The following is an 11,538-nucleotide window of genomic DNA, read 5'->3' as shown; positions in this document are numbered from 1 at the left end:
AGCTGAGGCGAGGCGAGCCAGGGCGTCTGCATGACTGTTTGCCGCTCGAGGAACTTGGGTGATCTGGTAGTGGAAGTGTTTGAGCAAAAGTTGTGTTTGCGCAAGATATGCTGCCATGGAGCTGTCCTTAGCATCAAAGTTGTTGGTAACCTGGTTGACCACTAATTGGGAGTCACTGAAAATATCAATTTGTTTAACCCCGAGGTGTTTGGCCAAACGTAATCCTGCTAGAAGGGCTTCATACTCGGCCTCATTGTTTGATGCCTTGAATTTGAAACGAAGAGCATACTCCATTGCTTCTTTGTCGGGCGTAGTCAAGACTAGTCCCGCTCCACAGCCCTGTTGGTTGGATGAGCCATCAACATACAGACTCCATGCTGGGGTTGTTGGTTCTATCTTCTGAGCTTCCGATGGTAATGAAGCTACTGCTTCAGGTGTAGAAGCAATGTCAACAGGATATGTGAAGTCGGCGATGAAATCTGCTACTGCTTGGCCTTTTTCGGCTGGTTTTGGTTGGTAGGAGATGTCAAACTCACCCAATGCTATCGCCCATTTGATCATTCGTCCAGACGTGTCAGGACTCTGGAGTATCTGTCGAAGAGGGTGATTGGTAAGCACGATGATGGCGTGTGCTTGGAAATAAGGGCGAAGTTTCCGAGCAGACATGACCAATGCTAGAGCTAATTTCTCAATGTTGGAGTATCGTGTCTCCGTATCTTGTAGGGCCTTGCTAGCGTAGTAGACGGGCCGTTCGACACCACTGTCCATTCGAATAAGAACAGAACTGACTGCTGAAGCCGAAACCGATAGATAGATGATGAGAGTGTCACCAACTTCTGGTTTGGAGAGCAGAGGGGCTTTACTCATGTACTCTTTGAGGTTCCTGAATGCCTTGGCACATTCCTCCGTCCATGTAATGTACTTCTTATTTCCCTTGAGTGCTTTGAAGAAAGGAGCACATCTGTCTGTGGCCTTAGAGATGAATCTGGTTAAGGCTGCCACCTTGCCAGTAAGGCTTTGGATGTCTTTTGAAGTTATTGGCTCTTTCATGTCGAGGATTGCTTTGATCTTTTCAGGGTTAGCTTCAATGCCTCGTTGGCTAATCATGAAGCCTAAGAATTTGCCAGAGCCCACGCCGAAGGCACATTTGTTGGGGTTCAACCTCATTCGATACCTCTTTAGAATGGTGAAAGTTTCAGATAGGTTGGTGATGTGTTGGTCAGCATGTTTGCTTTTGACTAGCATATCATCAACGTAAACTTCCATGTTCTTCCCAATTTGTTCGGCGAACATTGAATTGACCAGTCTCTGATAAGTTGCTCCTGCATTCTTTAGGCCGAAAGGCATGACTTTATAGCAATATAGTCCCCTGTCAGTAGTGAAGGCCGTGTGTTCTTGGTCTGAGGGGTTCATGAGGATTTGGTTGTATCCTGAATAAGCGTCCATAAAGCTCAAGAGCTCATACCCTGCCGTAGAGTCTATAAGCCTGTCAATAAGAGGAAGAGGGAAACTATCTTTCGGACACCCTTTGTTTAGGTCGGTGTAGTCAACACACATCCTCCACAAGACCTTTTGAAGCGAAAGACTTTCTTTGGTCGGATTTTTCCTAACAAGGACCACATTTGCTACCCATGTCGGGTAATTGACTTCGCGGACAAAGCCTATGCCTTTGAGTTTTTCAACTTCTGCTTTCATTGCCTCGTATCGTTCAGCGTCATAAGATCTTCGCTTCTGTCTCACCGGCTTGATCTTGGGGTCAATACTCAAACGATGACAGATGACATCGGGAGAGATGCCTGGCATGTCCTCGTATGACCAGGCGAAGACTTCAGTGTTCTCTTTCAAAAAAGATATCAATGCTAACCGAAGGGGTGGTGACAATGTGGTGCCAATCTTCACCATGCGATCTGGATAATCTCTTGAGATAGGTACCTTCTCCAACTCTTCAGCAGGTTGGGCTTGCTGGGTGAAAGAGTCATCTCGAGGATCATCGGGTTGATTGTTGCTATCAGGAAGATCCAAGTTCGCTTCATCTATGCTGGTCTTTGTGACTTGGTCATGTACAGACAGGGTTTCCTTGGGTCCGGGCAAGTGTTGTTGCTTAACTGAAGTGTTGTAACATGATCGTGCAGTAAGCTGATCTCCTCTGATGTAGCCGTTGCCATGGGGGGTTGGAAATTTCATCAACAGCATATGCGTGGATACCATAGCCTTGAGATCATTGATGCCTGTGCGCCCAAAGATGACATTGTATGCCGTTGGGCAGTCAACCACTAGGAAGTTAGTGGTAATGGTAGCCGTGTAAGGGCTTGTACCAATAGTAAAGGGTAAATGTATGCTCCCTAAGGGTTGCACGATATCACCGGAGAAGCTTATCAGAGGAGAAATCGAGCGATCGAGCAAGTGTTCAGCTACACTGAGTGCCCTGAAAGCTTCGGCAAACATGATATTGACCGAAGCCCCTGTGTCTACGAGGATTCGTCGAACATCAAAGTTGGCTATGTGAGCCTCCACGATCAATGGGTCGTTATGAGGGTAGATGATGCCTCTTTCTTCCTCAGGGTAGAAACATATTGTTGGAAATATGCCCTGAAAGTCAATATTTGAAAGAAATCTTTCAGGACAAATGAATGGATGTATGGATGAATCTTATACATCAAAGGCAAAAACACGAATTAGGACTATCTCAATGAACGATATATGTCCTAAATAGTGTATCCATGGACAATAGATTGATTGAAGAAGTAATCTAATGATGTTAGATTACAGAGACCTTCTTCATATAACCAAATGTCCAAAAGGTTCCTAGTCATTGGATTGTCGGAGGGATACTGACAATGCGTAGACTGGTACATACTGTGTCTGCTTCAAATGGAAGGATGGAAAGTCTCATCCCATTCGTGTTGTGACACTAAGACAAGTATGTAGGTGCTTATTTGGGGAATGAGTTCACTGAACACAATCGAACGAGAGTACTTGCATGGAGGTCTACTCACATGTCAAGCAAGTAACTCTAATGGTTGGAATAATGTAAGTAGTCCTTAGACCTGAGGCATCGTCGTTGTCTTGTGGCTAAGTACTTAATCTTTGATTATGTCAAAGTCTCCCCATTCGAGGGTGTCCACGGCATGATTGGGGTTAAGCCACTTAGTCATGAAGGCAAGTGTATGCACAACAAGGAATCTCTAATCCTCGGTAAGAGAGGAAGAATGCTCTAAGATATGATTCGAGAATCTTCGGCCGAAGTATCGAGCGTATTAAAAGGAATGCGTTCCTATACGACTCAAATGAATTATATAAGAAGGAATAATCACATTAGGGGTTTGACATAATATATCCATACCCTAATGATGTGATTGAGAGTATTGTATTAGAGAAGGATCGAATTACATTGTAATTCTAACTGAATAGGTTCTCCGAATAACTTCTACATTAGCTTGGGTAGCCATGACATATGTTTAGATGTCAATCATGGCTTGTGAGTTCTTTTTGATGATTTTATGTAGTCATCAAAAGGAAGGTGAATTAAAAGTAAGTTTTAATTCACTAAGTGTTTGGATTAAAATATAATCAATTGGTTTGGTGCCAATCATCTCACTGCCTCGCTAATTAGAACCTAAAAGGTTGTTCACCGATACACTCTTGTAGTGAGTAATTAATGGATGATGGAAATAATTAATTAGGATTAATTAAGTGTGGTGATTAATTTAGAAAGTCTAAATAAATCATAAAACGATAAAAGATCGTTTTGGGCTTAAAGAAACGTTCGGGTTTAATTGGGCCCATTGGGCCTAAACCTTTTGGGCTTCTATTCAAGCATTGGATGACTTGAAATAATAAAAGCCCAAAGCCCAAAACCCACACTAAGAGGCCGGCCATTGAGGGAGAGTTTGGTCAAAAATTGTTTTGATTCTTTTGCCTATAAAAGCAACTTTATAGAACAAAATACATAAGGGTTTTATTTGTGTGTTCTAAACAACAAAAGAAAAAGGAAAACTCTCTCTAATACACAAAGTGGCCGGCCACCAAGGGGGTGGATTAGCTATTCATCTTCTCACCCTCTTGGTTATTCCTTAATCTTTCTCATTACAAAGTGGGTGAGGATCTTTAGAGGTTTTCATATCTTTGGAAACTCTAAGAGAACCTAGGAGCACTCATACTATACAAAGTGGAGGAGGCAAGGAGGAAGGCTAGGCTCAAGGACTTCAAAGAGCAAAGAACTTGGAGGTGGTCAATCCTTGGTCTTAGATCTAGATCAAGAGGTATAAAACTATTCCTTAACTTTGTTCTTAATTAAATTTGTTTTGATGCATCTTACATAAACCAATGCTTCTTGATGGGGATTTGCATGTCTAGAGCTTTGATATATTTGTTCACATGCTTCCGCTATTTTCGCATATATATTTTGAATGTATATGCATGCTAGACTATAGAAATCCCACATGAAACTCATAAATTTCCCTTCAATTGGTATCAGAGCCAAAGGTTTATGTATAATGTGTCCTTTTGGATTTTATGCATATGGGTATTAATGTTATGTATGACATATTACTTTTCCATTCAAAGTATGTTTATCTTTTGTTTTTCAATAGTTGAAAAATGTTAGTCAAAAGTTGAGAAAGATATGTATGCAAAATGTTTTGTATGCATGAATGAAAAATGAGTTTAGAACTAGAATGACATATTATTTCTTCATTTAAAAGTATGTTTATCTTTTGTTTTTTCAATGGTTGAAAAATATAAATCAAGAGTTGAAAAAGATATGCATGTAAAAGTTGTTTTGTATGCATGAATGAAGAATAAGTCATGAACAAAATTTGGGGTTTTTGTTACTTGGGGTTGGCATGGTTTTGGCTTAGTGTTTGTGTTTTTATTTTGAATCACACACACACTTTAAAGCTAGAAAGTAGAAATATTGTCACTTTTGTTTTTGGGTTTGAAAAATCACCAAGAACATATAAATCTTGAAAATGTGTTCATGGTTTTGTTCTTGGTGTTCATGGTTTGGATTTGATGAAAATGATTTTAAGTTTTTCATGCATTGTTTTGTGGTTTTGGATGATGTACATACCATCCATAGCCATCTCAATAATTTATTAAATCCTAGTCTTTATTAGGTGTATTTCCATCATCATTTCCCTAAAGTCCTTAAAGCATAGACAAGTGACAAATAAAATTTGTTTTTCTACTTTGAAATGATTTAAAGCAAAATGAGTGGGATTTTTCTATTTCCCCTCACTTATGGCCGGCCTACCTATTGGAATACCCACTTGTGAGGTATTTTGTAATTTAGAAAAAGACATTTTATACTTTTGAGTATTTATGGTTTGACCCCTAACTTTTTCTTATTTGCATTTAGGCCCCTACTAACTAGAAAGTTAAAATATTTGATTTTAATTTTGTTAGTTGTTTAAACTCATATTTATATTATGCCCATATGCACTAAATCTAAATGTTTATGTTGCATTCCATTTAATTATTTAAATGTGTTTAAATAGTTGTGAAATGGATGACTTTGGACTTATGCCTTAAACGATAATTGAGCTATGAGATAAGGCGCTAAAATCAAATTGTTTGAACCTTGGGAATGTGTTTTAATTACTGCTTAATTGGACCTTGTCACGTTTGACATTAATCTATCTCTCTCCTTTTAGTATATGTAATTTATAGGAATTTGTACAAATCGGTTTGTAATTCTTATTACTTCTTAATCCCTATTCATTAGTTGATTCCCTCTAGTGCTAGACTAGAGTTTCTTTAACTATTGGTAAGGAGACATAACTAAAAGAAGGGTTTTGACATGAGATTAAAGATTAAATGGGTCCAACGCCCTAATTAGCAATGAATGATTGTCTTTCATTTCTAATGGCTCAATGAAAATGGTTTTAATTGGATTGATAAGCACGTAATTAAATTGACACAACCTCCCCGTTTTTTTTTTATTCAACAATGTTGGCTCGTTGTTGCAATAACCTAATAAGTCCATAGTCATCCAAGAGCCTAAGATAACTATAAAGTCCAATTTCAAAGGAATGCAAAAACCGTAGTAGTAGTAGTTACTTCCAATATTTGAAAAATTCGTTTTTGATATTGATTTGTTTTTCTCAAAACAAATAGTGGGAGTATCATACGCTACTAAAATATAATGAATACGATTAGTAGTTATATATATCTCCAATATTTTGAAAAATGTTTTGATATTGATTTGTTTTATGAAAACGAATAGTGGGGATATTATATGCTACTAATTTCATTAACTTTGGACTAGTAGTTGTAATAGGACATTATTTATTTGATCGTGATTAAATAAATGAAATTGATGAGACCTTAAAATCCTTCAACCACTCAATATTAAGTTGAAAACGTAAGAGTGCTTTGAACACTTTTTCGTGGCCTTCCACCATGATAGGCTCCAAGCGTTTATGACTTGTACACCGCCTTCACCCTATAATGGGGAAGTGACAAAGTGCATGCTTATATTCAGGAGGAGTTTATTTAAAACATTTGATGAGGTGAAGATAGGCAACGAGTGTGGCCAATATCGTATAATCGTGAGGTCATGCTTGAACCCCTATCTAAACCAGCATGGTGGGAAAGAACTTAACTAAGAGAAATGGTGCCAATATCGTATAATCGTGAGGCATTGTTCTCTAGAGGCCAAAAAGATGGGTAATTGCAAAAGGTTGTTGCAAATGAGTAAGCGTACTCTCTCATTATTATTGTTGCTAGCCGATATCGTATAATCGTGAGGTGGGCTTGGTAATAGTGAGCCTCCCATAACCCGCTAGGAGCTTTCTTTGAAATCTCCCGGATTCCATTATGGGGGATATGGAATTTGCCAAAAATGGTGGGTGGTGTCATTCGGTTTAAAGACCCGAATCGTTTGACTTAATCAACAATCAATCTAATTATTTTAATTGTTTATGTATATAGATATGGTTGGAAGCGCATTCGCGAAAATACTCGACAAACATTGCCTAGAGGGGCTCAATTTCCATCATGGTATCGTAATATCAAGATTCTCCTAACATTGGAGAAGATTGTTTACGTACTAGACAAGCCTCCACCTCACATACCTCTTGGCCCTGAGGCTACTGAGGATGAACGTGCTAAGTATGACAAGCACGTTGAGGATGACACACAAGCCAAGTGCTATCTGTTGGCTTCCATGAATGAGGAGCTACAGAGACAGCACGAGGGCATGGACAGTGCATTTTCCATAATACTCCATCTTACGGAGTTATATGGCGAAGGGACGCGCAATCGTCGCTTTAGCACTGTCTGTGAGCTTGTGAAGACCAAGATGGTCAAAGGGGCTCCAGTACACCAACATGTACTGAAGATGATAGGATTCATTGAACAATTGGAGAACCTTGGTACTCCACTTGACGGGGAATTGGCCCAGGACTTTATATTGGCTTCACTTTCTGATTCATTTACGCAGTTCGTAATGAACTACAATATGAATAAGATGGATAGTACTCTCTCTGAGTTGCTAAATATGTTAGTAACTGCCGAGAAGACTATGAAGAAAGAGAACGTTGTAGGGACTGTTGCAGTAGCCTACAACAAGCCATCCTCTTCTAAGGCCATGCTGCAAGGCAAAGGCAAAGGGAAGGAGAAGAAGTCACCCACTCCTAAGCCGAAAGGAGGAGTGAAGAAAAAGAAGGCAATGGAGCCCAAAGGGACTTGCCACCACTGTGGAAAGGAGGGGCATTGGAGGAGGAATTGCAGGTTATATCTTGCAAGTCTTAAGGACAAACCACAAGGTATGGTTTATGTTCCTATCTTCAATTCTAAATGTTAGATCTTCTAAATATTTATATTTGATATAAAGTGCTAATCACTTGTATAATTGTATATAGGTGGAGGAGCCAAGTAGAAGAAGAACAAGCAAAGAAAATGTGGTGAAGGGTTCGGCTACTATGTTTTTGCTCACTACTTAGGAAGTTTGTTAGGCATTAAAGATTGTCTTTAAAACTTTCTTATTTTGATAAGAACTTATTATGTGGCTTCATATGATGGAAGACCACTATTAATGCCTAAATATATAAAGGTATTTATATTAGTCTCTAAATGTTTAGAGCTAATAATTATTGTATTAAACATTGTGAATGTTTGAATTATCATGTAATGTGATGAAATGCCTTTTTAATATACTATTTCCTTAAAGAAGTGTTATGAATTGAAAATTGTCTTGTTGTATCCTAGATGAGATACAAGAATTATATCACAATGATATAAGTAAAGGTTTCTTATAAGGTTAATCACTTAAATCACAAATGATCAAGATCACTCTTGATTCAATTAGTAGTTTTGAACAATATATTGGGCATTCTTTAAAATTGTTTTAAAATGTCAATTGTGTTAGTGATGAAACCAAGAAAGAAGTGTCTAAATCTATAAAAATGTTTAAAGACTTTAGTCACTTAAATGACAAGACATTAACTTAGTGAAGATTGAAACAAATAAGCTTGAAATGTTTTAAGCTACTACACAATGTCTTCTTCCAATATATTCCAATTTTATACGTTTTGAATGTATAAAGAGATTTCTCATTAAAGTCATGAGAAATAGTGGGAGGTGTGAAAATGGATATAAACTTGAATGTGATTGGTTTATAGTTGTCTAAATGAATAATAGTACTTGACTATTATTAAGAGTTTGTAATTTTAATTGTTAAAAGAACTCAAGCTCTTCAAACGTTAAAATTCTATGTTGTGAGACATTTAAAGAATAGTCTTTGAATGTTGGTTTCGTCAACCTAGCATAAAATGGTTATATGTTGGGAGTTGTCCATCATTCTCTTTTTATGAGAACAAGCTAATAACAAAGCACATGGACAAGTTGATGAAACAAAAGGGAATAAGTTTCAAAATGAGTCACAACATATAGTTTAACAACAAGACAATCCAAATTCGACATCTCATGTAACGATATTGCTCTATGTAGTTTTGATAAAGAATTAAAACAACCACCTAGAAGGAATGGTTGAGTTTCTATGTCCTTAGAAGGAGCTATGTTCCACTAAAGACTTAGATAATTCTTATATGACTACATTAAAGGTCTTGGTATGACTAAAATTTGAAGTATGGTGTATGACACCATATAATTTAAATGAATAGACTTAATGAAACAAGTCACACATTTTGGAATTACTTGAGAAGGAATTCTTTTGTGTATGATTCATTTAAGTAAATGGGAGCAATATGCATTCAAATCAAGAAATTATAATTATTAATTTTGAAGGAATGCTAAGTTACAAACAAGGCCAGTGGGAGTGATGTCATAATTTGAGCAACAAAGATATGAATAAAGTCTATTTGATAGACTTACTTAAACATAGATGTTACTCGAAAAATGACAAAATATGACACGGTCAATTTTGAAGTATAGACTTGAAATTGGACTTATTGATATAGCAAGGCTATTTCAATAATGTTATATGGAATTAAATCTCAGATGTTGGAGATTTAAGAAAGCATTTTACTATATGATAGAAAATCACTTTCATAACCCTTATAATGAATGTGTCATAAAATCACAAAAGGGACACATGTATTGACTTGTGAAGTAGATATCCAAAAGATGAAGAAACCACACGGGTTGTCACTTTAAGATATTACTATATCCCAGGATCAGAACCAAAGCAACTGATAGAGTATTATTGCCTTTAAGAAAGAAACATCAGAGTGGGACTCTGGAAGCGTGCATTCACTTAGGTTGATTAACCAAAGTGAAAAATAAGCCATTTTAACAAATGGAACTTCATAATGGATGAAGAACTAATCATATGAATGAATTGTTAGTATTGTACTACAATGGTCTCAAGATTGGAGCAAAGTTTGTATAAAGTATACAAACGAAATATATGTCGATATATAGTTTTAGAAACTGCTTCAAAAAGGTGTTTTGAATGAAGAGGTTCTAATAGAACCAATGATTGAATCCAAACCATAAGGTCGTTAGTAGGATACTACGACGTAATGGGGCGATAGCTCAAGCCATGGAATCAAGGTCTCATCAAAATATTCGAACACGATGAAGAGACATCATCAAATGTTTTTGGAAACATTTGATAAGTAAATCCCTTTTAAATAATAAAAGGAATTAATACATAACCAAGTTAACCTACGACCATAAGCTCTCTCAGCTAAGATGTATAAGATACACTAGTGATTGACTTTAGTGCAAGTGGGAGATTGTTGGAAATATGCCCTGAAAGTCAATATTTGAAAGAAATCTTTCAGGACAAATGAATGGATGTATGGATGAATCTTATACATCAAAGGCAAAAACACGAATTAGGACTATCTCAATGAACGATATATGTCCTAAATAGTGTATCCATGGACAATAGATTGATTGAAGAAGTAATCTAATGATGTTAGATTACAGAGACCTTCTTCATATAACCAAATGTCCAAAAGGTTCCTAGTCATTGGATTGTCGGAGGGATACTGACAATGCGTAGACTGGTACATACTGTGTCTGCTTCAAATGGAAGGATGGAAAGTCTCATCCCATTCGTGTTGTGACACTAAGACAAGTATGTAGGTGCTTATTTGGGGAATGAGTTCACTGAACACAATCGAACGAGAGTACTTGCATGGAGGTCTACTCACATGTCAAGCAAGTAACTCTAATGGTTGGAATAATGTAAGTAGTCCTTAGACCTGAGGCATCGTCGTTGTCTTGTGGCTAAGTACTTAATCTTTGATTATGTCAAAGTCTCCCCATTCGAGGGTGTCCACGGCATGATTGGGGTTAAGCCACTTAGTCATGAAGGCAAGTGTATGCACAACAAGGAATCTCTAATCCTCGGTAAGAGAGGAAGAATGCTCTAAGATATGATTCGAGAATCTTCGGCCGAAGTATCGAGCGTATTAAAAGGAATGCGTTCCTATACGACTCAAATGAATCATATAAGAAGGAATAATCACATTAGGGGTTTGACATAATATATCCATACCCTAATGATGTGATTGAGAGTATTGTATTAGAGAAGGATCGAATTACATTGTAATTCTAACTGAATAGGTTCTCCGAATAACTTCTACATTAGCTTGGGTAGCCATGACATATGTTTAGATGTTAATCATGGCTTGTGAGTTCTTTTTGATGATTTTATGTAGTCATCAAAAGGAAGGTGAATTAAAAGTAAGTTTTAATTCACTAAGTGATTGGATTAAAATATAATCAATTGGTTTGGTGCCAATCATCTCACTGCCTCGCTAATTAGAACCTAAAAGGTTGTTCACCGATACACTCTTGTAGTGAGTAATTAATGGATGATGGAAATAATTAATTAGGATTAATTAAGTGTGGTGATTAATTTAGAAAGTCTAAATAAATCATAAAACGATAAAAGATCGTTTTGGGCTTAAAGAAACGTTCGGGTTTAATTGGGCCCATTGGGCCTAAACCTTTTGGGCTTCTATTCAAGCATTGGATGACTTGAAATAATAAAAGCCCAAAGCCCAAAACCCACACTAAGAGGCCGGCCATTGAGGGAGAGTTTGGTCAAAAATTGTTTTG

At 37.2% G+C, this 11,538-nt stretch overlaps 1 protein-coding gene across 1 annotated transcript; it reads left to right on the top strand.

Annotated features, from left to right (window-relative positions):
• Positions 1 to 3,783: 3,783 nt before the first annotated feature.
• LOC139192317 (uncharacterized) lies at positions 3,784 to 8,157 on the top strand. The gene is made up of 2 exons (XM_070814246.1): positions 3,784 to 7,769; positions 7,866 to 8,157. Exons 1-2 carry the CDS (start codon positions 7,169 to 7,171, stop codon positions 7,880 to 7,882), a joined length of 618 nt encoding a protein of 205 aa, XP_070670347.1. The 5' UTR covers positions 3,784 to 7,168; the 3' UTR covers positions 7,883 to 8,157.
• The last annotated feature ends 3,381 nt before the right edge of the window (positions 8,158 to 11,538 follow it).

This window comes from Malus domestica, chromosome 15 (assembly GCF_042453785.1).
Source record: "Malus domestica chromosome 15, GDT2T_hap1".
Taxonomy (NCBI): Eukaryota; Viridiplantae; Streptophyta; class Magnoliopsida; order Rosales; family Rosaceae; genus Malus; species Malus domestica.
The sequence above is the reverse complement of the archived record's forward strand: the minus strand, read 5'-3'. Positions and strand labels throughout refer to the sequence as shown.

Bases quoted from the DNA above. Each gene is read 5' to 3' on its own strand.
- LOC139192317 (XM_070814246.1), top strand. From the start codon at position 7,169: ATGAATGAGGAGCTACAGAGACAGCACGAGGGCATGGACAGTGCATTT.